At 39.3% G+C, this 18,155-nt stretch overlaps 1 protein-coding gene across 3 annotated transcripts in view; it reads left to right on the top strand.

The window, feature by feature from the left end:
• Positions 1-17,488, top strand: part of CNN3 (calponin 3, acidic) — a 42,990-nt gene extending 25,502 nt beyond the window's left edge. The window contains exons 1-7 of one of the 3 annotated variants that reach the window (XM_006830942.1): positions 9,110-9,130; positions 9,794-9,915; positions 10,081-10,147; positions 11,132-11,269; positions 12,095-12,211; positions 14,421-14,567; positions 16,364-17,488. In XM_006830942.1, coding sequence (XP_006831005.1) covers positions 9,860-9,915; positions 10,081-10,147; positions 11,132-11,269; positions 12,095-12,211; positions 14,421-14,567; positions 16,364-16,705 — 867 coding nt within the window. In that variant the 5' untranslated portion in view covers positions 9,110-9,130; positions 9,794-9,859 and the 3' untranslated portion in view covers positions 16,706-17,488. Of the gene's footprint in view, positions 1-9,109; positions 9,131-9,793; positions 9,916-10,080; positions 10,148-11,131; positions 11,270-12,094; positions 12,212-14,420; positions 14,568-16,363 lie in introns of those variants that run through there. The other 2 variants (XM_006830940.1, XM_006830941.1) reach the window with 2 other exon arrangements.
• The last annotated feature ends 667 nt before the right edge of the window (positions 17,489-18,155 follow it).

The raw sequence follows: 18,155 nt of genomic DNA on the forward strand, positions 1-18,155 counted from the left end.
TAATTCAAACACATCAGTTCTTTTAAGGTCTTCTTATTCACTATCCAACTTTTACATGCATATGAGGTTATTGAAAATATCATGGCTTGCATCAGGCGCACCTTATTCCTCAAACTGACATCTTTGCTCCTGAACATTTTAAAGAGGTCTCTTGTGCAGCAGATTTGTCTAATGCAATATGTTGTTGGTTTCTTGACTGCTGCTTCATGAGTGTTGATGATTGATCCCAGCAAAATGAAGTCTTGGACAACTTCAATCTTTCCTCCACTTACATGGATGTTGTTTATTGATCCAGTGGTGAGGATTTTTGTTTTTACAGTGAGGTACAACCCATACTGAAGACTGGTCTGTGATCTTCATCAGTAAGTATCTTAAATCCTCGTCACTTTCAGCAAGAAAGTTTGTAACATCTGCATATCATAGGCTGTTAATGAATCTTCTTTCCTGATGCTGTGTTTTTCTTCATATAATCTGGGTTCTTGGATTACTTGGTCAGCACACAGATTGAATACAAGCCTGGTGCACACCTTTCCTAATTTAAACCAGTCAGTGTTCCCTTGTTCTGTTTGAACAGCTGCCTCTTGGCCTGTGTGTAAGTTCCTCGTGAGCACAATTAAGTGTTCTAGAATACTCGTTCTGTGCAGTGTCATCCATAGTTTGTCCTGATCCACACAGTTAGTACTACCCTTTGCATAGTCAGTAAAGCACAGATAAACATCTTTCTGGTATTCTCAGTCAAGATCCATCTGACGTAATAGTTTCCAAAAAATTAATTACCAGCTTAGAAGGGAACACACTAGATCTAAGTCTGTGGTCCATATCACTGCGCGTCCGTGTCTGACGTAGGTCAGCACAGTAGGCATGGTTATTCCATCGACCTGGACCTTATTTCTGGGGTTACGACACTGGGTTTAAGGAGCACCATAGACATAGAGCTTTTATCAGAAGTAAAGTAAATATGTCCCTAGTGATCCATCTAAGATTACTAGATTGGTAGATGAAGGAGATGTGACGTTCATAAAAAACAGTGACATTCAAATGCAGATGTCTTCCCGTAACAAGATAGATCTTTAAATCTGTGGCATTTCCCTAGTCTAGTACTATTCTGAGTGGGTGAAAAGTATCCACACCAGGTATGGACTCTGAGGGTACAGAGATGGTGAAGCCCCTGTATACAGGAGTGGAAGTGGACAGGTATCCTTGGCCATGCCTCTATAGTCCATCCTCTTTTTTGGTGACTCCTAAGTCCTGGTGTGGTGCTGTAGGATAAGCACTGGACCGCAAGGTCAGTGGTTCAAATTCACTAGCCGCTCCTTGGAAACCCGATACAAAGGTCGCTAAGAGTCAGAACCGATTTGATGGCACTTTAACAACAATAAGTACCTAAGTGGTGTATACCTGTAGTCCCAGCTATTCAGGAGCTGAGGCTGGAGGATTACTTGAGTCCAGGAGTTTTGGGCTAAACTCTATGCTGATCAGGTGTCCACACTAAGTTTGGCATCAATATGGTAACCTCCTTAGAGCCGACCACCATGTTGCCTAAGGAGGGGTGAACCAGCCCAGATCAGAAATGGAGCAGGTCAAAATACCCATGCTTATCAGTAGTGGGATCACCCTGTGAATAATCACTGCACTTCAACCTGGACAACATAGTGAGACCCTGTCTCTTTGGCTTTCGGTATGGCACTATAGGATCAACACTGGACTGCGAACCACAAGGTCAGCGGTTCAAACCCAAGTACTCCTCGGAAACCCTGTACAGGGTCACCATGGGTTGGAATCGACTTGACAACATTTTAACAACAAGTACTATACACTCTCTCCATGAGTCCCTTCTAGGATGGCAGTCATGTTCTCCATCCTGTAACAGAGTAGTCCTTGCCCAGGGGCTGGGGTGGAGAGAGCAGTATCATCGCTAGATTCTTGTTGCTACTGTGTGCCAGGATTTCTCTCACAAGAAGTTTTCTTAACGTGCAATATACACCAATTCTGCTTTTCTATTCTTACTACCTCTTCGTATACATTTGTATTTTAACAACCTACTTTTAATGATGTGTGCTCTAAATTTTATAGTCTGAGGGTAATTTTTTAGACAGAGAAGAAAATTTACATTCTTTTTGTTTTGTGTGTTTGCCACCATTTGCTAGTTTTCCTGTTTGCCTTAAACACTGGGCCAGTTCTTTTTAATGTATTTCAAAAGCTTTCGTTTTTTGTGTGTGTCAGTTTCAAAGTTATTTGTACAGTGAGTTATAGGTCTGAGTTTATTTGATCATGCACAGTTGGAGGGAAAAAATACAAGTGCTGCACACTGGTATCTTCAACATTTAGACTGAAGATCAGCTCTAAGAGGACCCGACTTCAGTGTTGCTTCTGTTTACCTGTTGGAAATGTGAGTTTTATAGTTTTAAAATGCATACTTGAATACTCGTCCCCATTAAATATTTAGCAAGTTCACTCTATAGATGGAGTCTCATATTCTATCATGACCTGGAGGAGGGCATGTAATCCATCTTGACATCATTGCTTTAAATGCACTGTGATTTTTGCTGGAATTCCTCTGCCTTCTCCATATAATTCAAGCATGCGAAATATGAGGAGGCTTCTCAAAAGGCTTGTGGGAAAAAAATGGAATGAAAAGGTAATGGATTTTTCCACCACTGTTTAGAAGTCCCTTTGCAGTTGCTTCATCCTTGCCATCGGTGACAGTCTGGAATAGAATGAGAATTTAGGATGCAAAGACATTCTAAGTAGAGAGTCGAGCTTGAACGAAGACAGAGAGGCAGGAATGAGCATCAAGATAATAGTGGTGGTGATGGCCAGTATGTCAGAAGAACTTTTTTTTTAACTTCAAAGGTAGGGTACTACACAGGCTGCAATGGGATTCTGGTAATAGAAAGATGTGTACAGTGCACTCAAGCAGATGAATGGGGTGTGTGAATTCTACTGATGTGTCAGGCAATGAGATGGGTCCTTTATGGAAGGGGCTTCATCTTTACAGTGGCATTGGAAAGGAGGAGATTGCCCATAAGGAAATGGGGTGGTCAGAGATCATTGGAAGCCCAATTTTGAAGTTTGAATGAAGAGCAGAAGGAGAAGTAGTCAGTAGGAGAAATAACTGAGGGATTAATCAAAGACACACAAGGATCTCTTGAAAGAAAGAGAAGCCAAAGTTAAATATGATTGTTTCTTAGTGAGTTAGTGGTGATGCTGGATTATCCCAAGTGGCTCAAAACAGAGAGCCTCGTAAGAATGAATTCAAGTACAACTAAAATATGGGAGACACTCTTATAACCACCATAGATGATAACCTGGAAATGCCTGTTTCTAGGCAAAGAGGCCTTGGTGGTGCTGTGATTAAAGCCCTTGATGCTAACCTAAAGATTGGAATTCACTCTCTTTGGGAGAAAGATGAGTCCATCTGCTTCTGTAAAAATGTATAGCCTTGAAAACCCTATGAGCAGTTCTGTGCCATGCTGTAGGGTTCCTATTCGTTGGAATCAACTTGAGTGTAATAGATTTGTGGGTTTGTTTTGTTTTGGGGTCTATGTTTATAACAAATTCTGCGATAAAGAATATAATGTATTCATGATGATTACACAGTCTTCATTCTATAGCTACTGGAATGTATTTCTGGGTGCGTTCAGATGGCAGTTGTACAAGGTATAGCGCTGTCTTTACTGCTTGGCACGCACATTGACTCCTGCAGAAACCATGTTTTCAGATCAGCTGTTGATGTATTGGAAGCTCAGTCTTCTATTTCTCTGTATCTGTTCTTGAGGATTCTAGAAAAGACAGTTCGCAAACCTCGGTGCTCGGAAGGGCTTGGTTGATTCTTAGCAACTAGTGGGCTTTTATCTGATCTGTTGTCTCTCTTCCTTTTACTGTTTTGGAGGCCCTATGGGCTTGCTTTTTTGAAGGGGGATCTTTTTTCCCCTCATGCTTTTATGTCCTGGTGGCACAAAATGTTAAGCCCTTGGCTACTAACTGAAAGCATGGAGGTTTAAACCCACCCAAACTAGATGTTCAACTCCCTTAAAGATTACAGCCTTGAAAACCCGGTGGGGCATTCCTAATGTGACACATGGGGACCCAATGAGTTGAAAATATGACTTGATGTACCTAACAGCACACCTCTAATACATGTGCACTTGGCCTGGAAAGGTTGAGGATGTTTGTGGTTACTTCTGATGTTGGTGGGGTGGAGTTTGGAAAAAAGAGTTGGAGAGAGATTTGTACTTTAATTCTGTATCAGTGTTTCTCAGCCATGTTTTCCTTAATGGTTCCCCCAAGGAGCCTCTTTAGACATTTTACCCAATTGCCTCATTCCTCTCATTCCCTGCCAAATTAAATACCAAGGAATAAGGTTTTCTTGTTTAGGGTTGAGCTTTGGAGGGTCTTAATTTAGTTTCTAACAAGCAAGTACTGTTTAATCAAAAAGAAAGTGAGAACTAAAGAAAGGTCACCTAGCTAGCATGAGCAGCGCTGCACTGAAGGTGACTACAAACTGGTGCAAGAGCTGAGGACAGAGCAGAAGACTGTGCTCAGCTCACCCTGGGCGTGGCCCCTCAACCTAGACACAGAAGAAGAGCGATTAAAGATGTCAGAGCAATGGGACTAGCACAGGCAGAGTGTGCTGAGTCCCGGAGAGCAGGATCACCCGTATCAAATGCCCCCGAACCTTTTCTCTTCTTCTTCGCCCTTTGATTGTAATTGGCAAGAGTGAATTTGTTGGTGAGTCTTAGTGAGGGGTGACGAGCCTCCAGCAGGTGTGCCCCAGATACCACTCCCCTCACACCAGTGTTCTGTACAAATCTCCTTCCACAAGTGTGCCTTGACTTGAAAAGGGTTAGGAGGCACCCCTTCAGAGCACGTACGGGCTTGGTGGACAAAGGGGAGGTTGTGGATTTGACGGAAGCAGCCAGAAAGTCTTCTGAAAGTAGCTTGGGGAAACTGTTTTGGGAAAGTCATGTACAATAAAATCTTGGAGAACAATAAAGAAGGTGATGTTTATAAACAACTTCGAATGAGTGGTTTCCAAACAAATTAGAATGAGGTTGTCATGCGGCATTAACGAGATGAGGGTAGACTAATATTTTTACAACTAACTTTCTTATGCAGGGAAGAAAATGTCAACATTTTTCCCCAAATGTTCAGAAACCAAAGCTTTTCCTAGATGAAAATAGTAAATAAGTTTTATTGGTTTTATTCATTGATGTCAGTCCCTTAATTTAAAAAAGATGTGTATCTAAAGCAATAAAAAAAAAAAAAAAAACCTCTGTAATTGAAAAGCACAGTCATGTTTGCTTGGGCTATGAGCTGACGTACTTTTTAAGTGGAAATCTTAGTCCCTTTGTCCTATTGAACAGTACTTGACAAGACCTAAGAAGCAATGTAAAATAGATTTTTTCCCCCTAAAAAAAGTTCATGAAACCTTTAAGATTTTTGAACACCATGTGCCTAACTTGACAGTAGAAAGTTCACTTACTAGAAAAAATAGCAGTATTTGGAATGAAAAATCCTTTACCCAGTATGTTCCTTCACTTTAAGGAAAGCCCTAAGTTAAAACCAACATATGATGTAGAAACATACCCAATTTTTGTGGTTAGTTTCACTTATGGGGTCTTGAGGATTTCTTCTATTCATGTACTATCATGATGAGTCTGAGAGTCAGGGCCAACTGTCCAGGCCCTACCCCAGGACTACTTAGTGGAAGAGCCAGGATTTGAACCTAGCTCCATGTGACTCATTGCATTTTCTGTCTCCTCACTCTTTTGATAAGAACTGTCAACAAAGAAGAAAATTTTCTTACTAGCAGTCCTACTAGAATATTTTAAGTTAGAACTGTAATCACCTTTTGCTTTAACATTTTGAACAAAGGACACATAAGTGTGCTTTTGTATTTTTCTGGTTAAATAATAATATATCTCATTGGTGTAACATTCCCCTCTCCTAAAAAGAAAATCATTGCTAAATTTGAAAAAAGGCAGAGTTTCTTTAGGATTTTTGACAACTGACAAAATTGTTTAGACTACTTATGAGTAGGAAGGGACCTAGTAGACTCGTTGAACTTAGCCTTCCTGGTACATAGACTGGAAACAGATCAGAAGAAGATAGATGAATTAACCAAGAGGACAGGATAAAGATGGATGGATCAGGCTTGTTAAGTGCCATTGAGTCAATTCTAACCCATAGCGCCCTGTATAGGGTTTCCGAGGAGCGACTGGTGAGCTTGAACCCCCGACCTTGCAGTTCAAATGGCTTTGCAGTCAGTTGCACTAACCTACAGCCCCACACCAGGACTCCGGATCAGGCTGGGAACCCAAGAAAAACTCCTGCTCTGTTGCTGTTGTTAAGTGTCTTCGAGTTGCTTCCAACTCATCGACCCTGGATAAGGTTTCCAAGGAACTGCTGGTGGGTTTGAAATGTCGATCTTGTGGTTTGCAGTTCATTGCTGATCCTATAGCATTACACAAGATGTCCAGTATATCAACTTTATCTTCAGATTAATTGAAATGTATCTCCTAGTAATGAGTACCTTCCTTTTGGGGGGGAAAAATGCAGCTCACAATTAGAGGTTGATTTCCACAGTTACTGCTTAAAGAGTATTGCTTTCTCCTTCACTTATCTGCATGTGCCATCTCACTTTATTAGAAAGAGAATTTCTCTTTCTAACCACCTAGGACAAGATTCCAGTGTGAAAATAGAACCAGACTTTACGAATTTGTTCTACTAATGAAATATTTGAGTTCATTTTTCAAAGGTGTGTTGTTGTTAGGTGCCATCAAGTCGGTACCGACTCAAAGTGACCTTAAACACACACAGCAGAATGAAACACTGCCTGATCCAGGGCCAACCTCACTACTACTGCCACTCTTGAGTCCATCGATGCTGCCACTTGGCCAATCCATCTCGTTAGGGGTCTTCCTCTTTTTCTCTGACCCTCTACCTTACCAAACATGATATCCTTTTCTAGCGACTGTTCTCCCGTGACAATATGTCCAAAGTATGAGAGACGAAGTCTGGCCATCTTGGCCTCCAAGGAGCACTCTGGCTGCACTTCTTCCAAAACGGATCTATTGGTTCTTCTGACAGCCCATGGCACTTTCAATATTCTCCAACACCATAACTCAAAGGCATCAATTCTTCTATGGTCTTCTTTATTCACTGTCCAGCTTTTGCATGTATATGAGGTTATTCAAATTGCCATGATTTGGGTCAGGTGCACCTTAGTCCTCAAGCTGACGTATTTGCTCTTCTACACTTTAAAAACGTCTTGTGCAGCAGATTTGCCTAATGCAATACGTCCTTTGATTTCTTGATTGCTGCTTCCGTGAGTGTTGATAGTTGATCCAAGAAGAATGAAGTCCTTGAGAACTTCAGTCTTTTCTCTGTTGATAAGAATGTTGCTTATTGGTCTAGTGGTGAGGATTTTTGTTTTCTTTTCAATGAGATGTAATCCATACAATGACTATATTAAATACTTGGTATGTGGGCGGAGATACAGTATCCAAGGATACATACTGGAGGCACAGCAGGAGTAACTGACCTAGGTGCATCCTGTGGCATAAACTCTCTAATATCCCTGCTCCCCCCTGGGAATCCAGATGCTTCTGTAACCAGAGCTGGCAAGAAGTCAAAATAGATGTGGTTTTTAGGGGGTGAGGGTATGCAAGGGCCAGAAAATTAGTACACACTTATGCCCCTTTACATTGTGCCTAAAACTCTCTTTTAAACTCACTTCCAGACCAATATTTGATCTAGGGAATACTGTAAATGTTTGTTATGCTACTGTGGAAATTTCAATTCACTGAATTTCCTACTGAGAGGTTAAGTCAGTCTATAGCTTAAATAAATGATCCATTTTAAAATCAAAGATGTGTGGAGTCTTTTCTCTAACTTGGGAGGGAAAAATGAAAGGACACTGAATTGATGGGATAATCTGTATTCTATGTTCAAGCAGAGCAGTGATCCTTGGGCAGTGTTGGGGGTTGTAACTGAAAAACAAACAAAAGTCCTCAGAGCCATTGAGTCACTTCCAACTGAAAGTGACCCTATGTTTTATATGTTCCAGAGATAGTGGGGCTGCGTGCTTGGTGAGCCTCCCAGAGGGTGACGTGGAATGTAGTGTTTTCCACTGATTTTTCAAGGGAAATGGAATCTCGCCCACTTTCAGAAGCTATTGGTGGACTTTGACAAAAATCTGTGATCAAGCATGACAGAAGCCATTTGTGCTTTAAAACTCACTGCTGATTTTCACTGCTGGTAACTTTTAAGTGTAAGTTGGTCAGGTTCTTACGTGTGTCCTAGCAGCTGAGCTGATCATGGTGGATCTGGGATCCTGGGCATCTTCTCCTGGGAAGGACTGAAGGCTGCATTCACGCAGTGATGTCACAGCCTGTGCCCTGGCATCAGAGACCTTGTGCATTTCTCCCAGTTGTCCTTGGTCCTCCGTGACTACTACACACTGGAACTTGAAGGGTATTTCTGTGAATAAAATGCTGTAATGGCATTTTATTTCTTTAGGAATTGAACCTAATTATGTTTTTGTGTGGGGAGCATTTCTACTGTCCATTTCCAATTATACTTCTTCTGACTCCTTGCTCTCGATCTGGTAACATCTTGTTCTTTATCCCCGTATGCATACCTACATGGTGATGGTATTTTCGCCTGTGCTTAGTGAGAAGGAAAATGATATATGGGCTTTATTATTTTTTTTCTAGTTGTGTCCTCCCCACTTTAATTTATTCTAATGTTGGGAATATACATTTCAAAACATAACACCAATTCAACAGTTTCTATATATACAATTGGATACTTTAAGTTCTGCAACGATTCTCACCTTCCTTTTCTGAGCTGTTCCCTGTGAAGTTACTTTTGTCAGTTGGACTCCTTATAGATAGTTCTTGAAAGAGCATGATGCTCAAGGCAAACAATCTTCACTAGGTAAGCTAAACTGTTTGGTTTTAAAAAGACTTCAAGGGATATTTTTGGTTTGAGGTTGAAAGGTTATTTTAGGGCCATAGTTCACCCAGCATCCATGGCTCCAGAGCCAGCTGTGTTCTTAATAACTTTGATTCGACTTGCATCTTTAAGGTTTATAGGTCACGGGATAACGTGCGAGCTTGAGAATGTGATTTTAAAGAATCGTTTGTTTAAATTTTATAATCATTGAGATGTATGATTTTCTCATTATGAACGCATTTTTTAAAAATCACATTTAGTAGGTAGTTTTAGAATACGTAATAGCTTAGCATTTGTGTTCGTATGTTGCCTTTACTGTAGACTTCTCGAGCTAAAAAGTGAACGTATTTCCTTTTAGTTTTATTAAATGTGTGTGTTCCAGCTATTAAGGGTTCAAAGGTGAATTCAATGCTTATCCTGCCTAAAGGGGTCTAATAGGATGCATGCTACCTACCTAGAGTTTGCGTCATGACAGTTGTCATATGACAGTATTGACCAATGACAGCCCTGCTAGTGTATTCGGTAATCATTGCCACATTTTGTGTCTTGAAGGGGAATCTTAATCCATGTTTTTCTTCTTCTCAATCCCAGTTTTTTCCATGTGCTACTTGAAATTTTGTATGATAAATAGAATTGTCAGCAAATTTTTTATTTGTTATTGAAAGTTGTAATTTTTTTGGATACAGACTTGCCTATGAAATCCATAGAGTTTGCATGACTGCATGTCACACCTGTGGCCTTAGTGGATAATCAGAGCAAAGCAAGCTCTTAAGTAAGTGGGTTTTGATTCCGTAGGGACCATCTTCTAAAGTTTCCTGAACTTGTATTTCAGATTGCATCCAAGTATGATCACCAGGCAGAAGAAGATCTTCGCAACTGGATAGAAGAGGTAACAGGCATGAGCATCGGCACCAACTTTCAGCTGGGCTTAAAAGATGGCATCATCCTCTGCGAGTAAGTTACAGGCTTGATGGGTCTCATTTCCACAGTCCACCTCCCAGTCCAGTGTGTAAAAGACCCTGCAAATGTTTGTAATGCTTTCCTTTACTGATGCTTGCATTCCAGTTCCTGTTTCGGTGTGTCTCATAAGTAAGGTGTCACTTGTATTTTTCTTTTCAGGCTCATAAACAAACTACAGCCAGGTTCTGTAAAGAAGGTTAATGAGTCTTCGTTAAACTGGCCTCAGGTAACAGCCAAACCAGCTAATATTTACTCTTGTTCTAGTTGCTTATTCTCTCTGCTCTGAAAACTAGATCCCTTTTTAGAAATATTTAAAAATAAGTTTGTATACGTGGCTGTTTTCTGTTCTTTGGCTATGTGATTTTTAATGTTTCCATAATTCTTAAATTCTGATTACTAGAAGCTTAGAAGTTTTTCTACATTTAGTCTATCTACCTTCCGATAGTCCTGATACGGTGCTGTGGGATAAAGCACTGGATGACAAGGTCAGTTTGAATCACAAGGTTGGTGGTTCAAACTCAGTAGCAGCGCCTTGAAAATCCTATACAGGGTTGCTATGAGTTGGAACCAACTCAATGGCTCTTACCAAAAACAACTTTTAGAAAGAATTTGAACTAGCTTAAAAGAGAAATACAACCTAGACCATAAAGGGTAAGTAAGGAGAAGGAAGGAATTTAATATAGGAACTATATTGTGATGGTCCTCAGTGACTATAGAACAGAATTATGGAAAGTCTTTGGCTCTTGACTGTGTATGACTTAGTGAAATTGGATCTTTGATTTTTTGTATGTGTTTTGATATATGAAAGCATGATCATTGATTAACCACAAGTTTACTTTGAAATTAAAAGTGAAATACATTATTTATTCATGTGAGTAATTATGTACTTTTTAACAAAGAATGTTCTAGACTGGGATGACGCACAGTTCTTTGAAAACACGGGGGGTCTTTCTTTCTTGTCATTTATAAATTGAGAAAATCAGGCTGCTTATAAATATCAGTAAGACCATATGTAATCTATAAGGAGACACTCTTTTTACCTTTTCTTTTTCTAAAGTGGAGCTGGGTTAGTATGATCTGGTCCAGAATCCTTGCCAAATAGTTTTCTACCTGACATCTTGTGATGAACTAGTCACGAAAACAGAATTCTTATATTTTACAGATGTCGATATGTAGCTCCAAAATGTCATATGATTATTTTCCTTTATAGTTGGAGAATATTGGCAACTTTATTAAAGCTATTCAGGCTTATGGCATGAAGCCCCATGACATATTTGAAGCGAATGATCTCTTTGAGAATGGAAACATGACCCAGGTTCAGACTACACTGGTGGCCCTAGCAGGTCTGGTACGTATATGTCCTTAAGGACTACAAATCTCCACTATATCAGTGATGAGTTGATTTTTGTTCCCCTGTGGGTACTCAGGAGTCCTAGTGTGGTGCTGTGGGTTAATGTGCAAGGTCAGTCTGAACCACGTAGTCAGCAGTTCAAACTCACCAGCCACTCATTGGAAACCCTACACAGAGTTGCTATGAGTCTGAACCAACTTGACGGCACTTAACAACAACCACATGGGGACTCATACTAGGTTGGGGTGGGGGTCGGGGTCCTGTTCCACAGTTATTTGTTCTGTGGAAAGATTGCTGGTGTCAGCTGCCTTCATGGAATAACTTAATCAGAATAGTAACATTCGAAGCTTTCTATATTGCTAAATAGCCTTACCCTTTTTACGGCCAAATTATTTTCTGCATTGAATTTTTGACCCCATGTGCTTTTAGTGATGGAAAAAGCATGCTGAAATCGGCATGTTGGGGAGGGATGGGAAGTAAACTTTTTTATACAACTACATGGGACACATATATCCCAAGTGAACGTAAAGTGGTTGGAATGGTAGGTTGCGGCCCATTTCTTCAGAATCATGCAGCTATACAGGCGGTAGTTGGTACTACTGTTGGGATAGTAGCTTCCCAAGATACCTGAGAGGCTGAAAATGTTGGTGGGCAATAAACGTCTTACGGGTCATGAAAGGGTTGAATGTATTTTTCACTTTTACTTTGGGTCTTACCTCATGAAGCCTTCATTCTTTTCTTTGTTGTTCTGTTTGAAAATCTATGTTGACAAATATGCCATTTGAGCGCTCCTTTTAAGTTAGTGTGCATGTTTCTGTCTAGGCTAAAACAAAAGGATTTCATACTACCATTGACATTGGAGTTAAGTATGCAGAAAAACAAACAAGACGTTTTGATGAAGGAAAATTAAAAGCTGGCCAAAGTGTAATTGGTTTGCAGGTAAGTATAACAACAACAACAACAATGTGGTCTATTCAATTACTTATTCAGTGCCATTAATTCTCACCATGCAAACGATTAACTCTTTTGTACATAAGGAATAGATAAATATAGGTACTATAATGTAGACTTGGGAAATGGGATGTATTGTGTATAAGTGTTTTCCTTTAGAAGAAACCCAAGACTTGCCACCTGACTTGATCATTATTATTTCAGGAAATAGAAGTTATTTTTCTGATCATTCCATTTTTAAGAACACATATTTAATAAACTGCTAAATGTTATTGACCAAATGAGGCAATTTTACAGTGCCTCATTGGCAGAGTCATTTGTTTGTACTCATAAAGCTTAATGCAGCAGCCTACCTCTGGTAAACTTTCTCAGCTTAATTTGTGGGAAATACAAAGGGACTTCAAAATGTTTGTGAAAAAATGAAATTAAAAAGACAGTGAATTTTTTTATTAACTTTTTGGAGCCCCCTCATACTTAGCTTGCGTGTTTTTTTTTCTTAACATTGACCCCCTGCAGAATATCCCCAAAACATCATTGCTAAATATCCAGTATGCTATGGAATTTATGACCTGGCGCTTCCTAATGGTTTGCATGTCTTTTAACTGAGTCTAAGTGAAAGGTGGATTTATTTTTATGCAGAACAAAAATTATGTCAGTGGTAAGAAATTGGAAATTTTAATTCCTAAAGAGTAAGCAGTTGGTTAAATTATATTTACTCCTTAAAAGGAACTAGTATATAAAAATTATACCCACGAGGTTGAAAAGATATATCAAGGAAGACAGTAGTTTCTGAAATACAGCGTTGTTGGTGGCCCCAATTTTATTTCATGAAGGCATGTGCATAGCTTCGTATGTGTATGCGTTTACAGATAGACACATACCCACCCACACAAGGTCAAAGAGCTAGAAGGATATACAGATTTTTACAGTGAATATCTGGATGGTGGGATCACAATGATCTTTTTCCCTTCCTTTTTGCTTATAAATATGTTCTTCTCCAATGAGCAGAATTTACCTTTAATAGAAAGTTTTTCTTTAATTATCTTGTGTTCCCAACTATTTGCACTGGTTGGTCTTGTAGGCATATTATTTTCAGTGGGGAACTGAAGTTAATTATTGTTCCTCTGACCTCACGTTTTAGTCTGTTTGAGTTCACATTCCACATTCTGCCTGTCTCCAGTTCTGCTTAGTGACATACAGAGTGTGAGGAATCAAATGTAGTTCTTCTTCCATGAAAATGTTGATGATTATGATGAAATTTGAAGAAGTCCTTGTTACGATCTCCGAGAAAATATGTGGCATAAACCAAACCAAATCTGTTGTCAAAGAGTTCATTCTGACTCAGCAACCATATAGGACACAGTAGAACTGCCCCATAGTGTTTTCCAAGGGTACCATCTTTACAAAAGCAAACTGCCATGCCTTTTTCCTATGGAGTGCCTACTAGTTTCGAACCACTGACCTTTCAGTTTAACTTACACTCCTTATGCAAAACATATCTGAGTACCAAAAAGCCTGCTGCTATTATCATCAATGTGAGTTGTAGGAATCCTACAGGATAGAGTAGAACTGCCCCCATAGGATTTCCAAGACTGTAAACCTTTACAGAAGCAGTCTGTTTCATCTTTCTTCCTTGGAGCAGCTGGTGGGTTTAACCCTCACAGTGACACCAGGGCTCCTATAGCTAAGTGGAAAGGCATATATGAACTGGCCTAAGATTGTTTCTGCCCCTTTAAGTGATTTAGGCCTGTGGCCCTTCATTTGGTTATCTGTGCTATAGAGCATAGGGGAATAAATAGCAAAGATAATCATCTATAATTCTCCCACTATAATAACCATTTGTGTTCATCTTAAGTGTATATTTATATGAGGAGGGACATTTTCATTCTTTTGATTACATTCTTCCACAAACTTTTTGAAGCCCTTTGTATATAGTTAATTAGGTTGTGAGGTTTGTTTCTAGGGAATTTTTTGAAGTTGTTGTTTTGAAAGAAAAAAAAAAATGTATTTGGAAACACACAAGGGAGATTGTGTATGTTGTTGTCTGGTGCCTCAGCAGGAGGAAATTGTCACTTGCACAGGTGGTGGTGGTGATGGGGAATCTTTAGTAAGACAAATGTAATAGCATTTCTCTGTGTTGGTGGCTTCTGATAATTAGTACTAAATTCTTTTTTTTTTTTTTTTTTTAACTTAAAAGATGGGAACCAACAAATGTGCCAGCCAGGCAGGTATGACAGCCTATGGAACTAGGAGGCACCTTTATGATCCCAAAATGCAAACTGACAAACCTTTTGACCAGACCACGATTAGTCTGCAGATGGGCACGAACAAAGGAGCCAGCCAAGTAAGCAATACCTTTTTATACTTTTTTGTACCAAAAATTACAAAAGGGATATTTTAAATTTGCATTTAACTAATTCTTATTAACAAAGTTCTTAGCAGACTTCCCCCCCCCCCCCCCCCGCCAAAGCATTCATTTAGAGTATATTCCTTTAGGAAAATAGGTTTTACTGTACAACCAAAAGAAATCAAAGGACTTGTTATATATATAGCAGTGCAGGTAGTATGGGGTTATGGTTTTTGTGATGATTAGAACAGTTGGTCTGCCTGGCCAGAAAAAAAAAAAAAGGATGTTTCCTATAATACTTTTGCTCCAGACCCAAGTAAAAAAACGATGCTATTGAAATGCTTGACTAGCTTTTTTTTATTTTAAAGGATCCCTAAAATAAATTGGACTTTTTAATCTGATACTGTAGGATAAGCTGTAAGATAAGTCCATTGTTTTTATCCCGTGAGAACCAAGCTAGCCTTGAGTAATTTTTATCTTGTCTTCTTAAATAAAACACTATTATGCTTATTATATCTAAAACTACCACAAGGTTGGTAGTTCAAACCCACCAGCAGCTCTTTGAAAACCCTATACAGGGTTGCTGTGAGTCAGAACTGACTTGGTAGCACTTAATAGAAAATTAAATTGGCTGGTAAAAGTAACTGATATTTGCTAAGAACCATTCCTATTAAATATGTGTATACTTCTTGTTACCTGCTGACTCATAGTGACCCTGTTGGGGTTTCTGAGGCTATAAATCTGTATAGGAGCAGAAAGCCTCATCTTTCTTCCACAGAGTAGCTGGTAGATTAAAACTGCTGATCTTGCAGTTAGCAAGCCCAATACATAACCCACTATGTGACCAGGCTCCTATGTGGATCCTGTTACTGTTGGGTTATTAGTACTGTTGAGTAGGTTCTGACTCTGTAGGGTTTCTGGGAAGTGACTGGTGGGTCTGCACCACCAACCTTGATGTTAGCAGTCTAATGCTTATCCAATGGAAAGTGCAGCATGGTGAAAATGCCAGTATCCAAAGAGCACAGCCTAAGATGGAAATATTTTTTGCCTTGTTTTGTTCGAAACAAATCACCAACACTACAAAAGGAGGTTCTAATAACCTTTTGCAAGTAGACAGATCTCATCTCCACCAAATGTCGGAATAAAGCTTGAAAATCTTTTCTGTTGTTTACCTTTTGTGGAGCACATCCTGCCACACTGTCTGTGGCATTGTCTCTCCTAGCTTACCCTGGAAGTGTGTTCTTGGCCTCCTGTGTGGAGATGTGAGGCACAAGCTACTGTGCTCTCTAGGGAAGAGTAGCTGCTCGGATGTGGCTCTGGCTCTCTCTGTCTTAGTCTTCTGACTCTTAGTTCTCAAGGACTGCTCAACTTGATTTTTGTTGATTGTATTCTAGGTTTTTGGAATTGATAACCTGGGTAGTACCTTTGGCAATAGAAGCATTCAAAGGTAGCTTTTAGTTGTGCCAACATTATGCTGTGTTATATTCATCATGTTTAATCCTCTCAGAAATGTAAAATATATAGTAATGGCTCAGTTTTGCATATATAAGAAACCTAAAACTATAAAAGTATGTCATCTTGCTTGAGACCACAGCAATTTTCTAGCAGAACAAAGATTTGAAAGAATGTCTGCCCTAACTCCAAAGCCAATGGCTGTTTCTTTAGAAGAGTGATTTGGGGTCAGTCTGAACGAAAGGAAAGTTATTCAATGTGATTTTCTTAATAGAGAGAAAATATTGGCAAGAATAGATGTTAGCTTCTGATAAAACTTTCATACTATGTTCTGATACTAGGCGGGAATGTTAGCACCCGGTACCAGAAGAGACATCTACGATCAGAAGCTAACATTACAACCAGTGGACAACTCGACAATTTCTCTACAGATGGGTACCAACAAAGTTGCTTCCCAGAAAGGAATGAGTGTGTATGGGCTTGGGCGGCAAGTATATGACCCCAAATACTGCGCTGCCCCCACAGAACCTGTCATTCACAATGGAAGCCAAGGAACCGGCACAAATGGGTCGGAAATCAGCGATAGTGATTATCAGGCAGAATATCCAGATGATTATCATGGCGAGTACCAAGATGACTATCCCAGAGATTACCAGTATGGTGACCAAGGCATTGATTACTAGATTCACACAGATGAGCTCAGTATTTAGTCCATTGTTTGTATTCCGTGAGAACCAAGCTAGCCTTGAGTAATTTTTATCTTGTCTTCCTAAATAAAACACTATTATGCTTATTATACCTAAAAGAAATATTGCCTTACATACATTCCTTTTTCCTTTTTCTGCTTCTTCCCTCAATAGTTGCCTTTTAGTGCTGTAACAGTTAAATCCTACAGCATAATCAATAACTCGCATATGAAGTAAAAAGGAATACTGTGAAAGGGAGTACTCTTGTACAGCCAATTCTTTTATTAAAGATCTATGCATTTTTACAGTCTTCTACTTAAACTGGTCTTTTCAAACAATAGGAAACTTTTTCCCTTTTTTTTTTTTTTTTACAGTTTAGTATCTGGTTTCTACATGGAAGACTAAACTCATGCTTATAGCTAAATGTGGTCTTTGCCAACTAAATCTGAAATTTTAGAAATTTACATGTTTCTACAGTATTGTTTGCTAATTTTTAAATAAAGTCATTGATCAGTGTGCATTTGTGATGATCCGTGTACTCATTCTCTTACCTAAGCTGACAAGATCTTTTCAGATGGTGTTTCTAAAGGAGAGTGTACAAAATCGGCCTGTAGGCATTTCGCTCTGGGTGGTGTGTTTGCTCTTCTTGTTTGTGCCAATGTATCAATATAGAATTGCTCTGTTTCCTATACTGTATTTATTGCTGCATTTCTCAGCATAAACTTACCCCATTGTATTTTTTATAAATAAATATTTTTTTTTTGAACATTCATACGAACCACAGGCTGATTATTTTGTAATTTACGGATAGGTACATTCAGATTTAAAACTGTTTTTAAAAAAGGTGCTCTTTTCCAGTCACTATAAGATAATTTTATCTGACCCTCAAAACACCCCATTCAGTGCTGAAGGAGATTGGACTAGATGGCCTATTGTACATAGGTAAGGACAGCCAGGGTTCACACTATTATCAGACCCTTACTTACTCTACTGTGGCTCGGCGGCCCTAAATCAAACTTGGAATATATTTGAAATCACCTTTAGGAGTATGACTTTTATAGTTATTTTCTAGGGTGAATCAATATATAGTAATAACATACTGGGTTGAAAATAGGTGTGGTGGAGTCCTGTTGTGGTGCTCTTGGTTAATGCTCTCGACTACAAAGTTGGTGTGAACTGCAAAGTCTGTGGTTCAGGCTCACCAGTCACTCCTTGGAAACCCTACACAGGGTCGCTAGGAATCGTAACTGACTCGATGGCACTTAACAAACAACAACATGTAACAGAGTACAAGTACAGTATGAAATATCAGCAAAACCGAACTCTCTCTCAGTCAGGACATAGAGAAGGCTGGTCAAATAACAGCCAAGTGTTATAACTATAAAGTCCAATCACAAAAAGCAAATGAGTAACTCACACTCTGACACTTCCCCAGTGAAGTGATTTC

This window comes from Chrysochloris asiatica, unplaced genomic scaffold (assembly GCF_000296735.1).
Source record: "Chrysochloris asiatica unplaced genomic scaffold, ChrAsi1.0 scaffold00002, whole genome shotgun sequence".
Lineage (NCBI taxonomy): Eukaryota > Metazoa > Chordata > Mammalia > Afrosoricida > Chrysochloridae > Chrysochloris > Chrysochloris asiatica.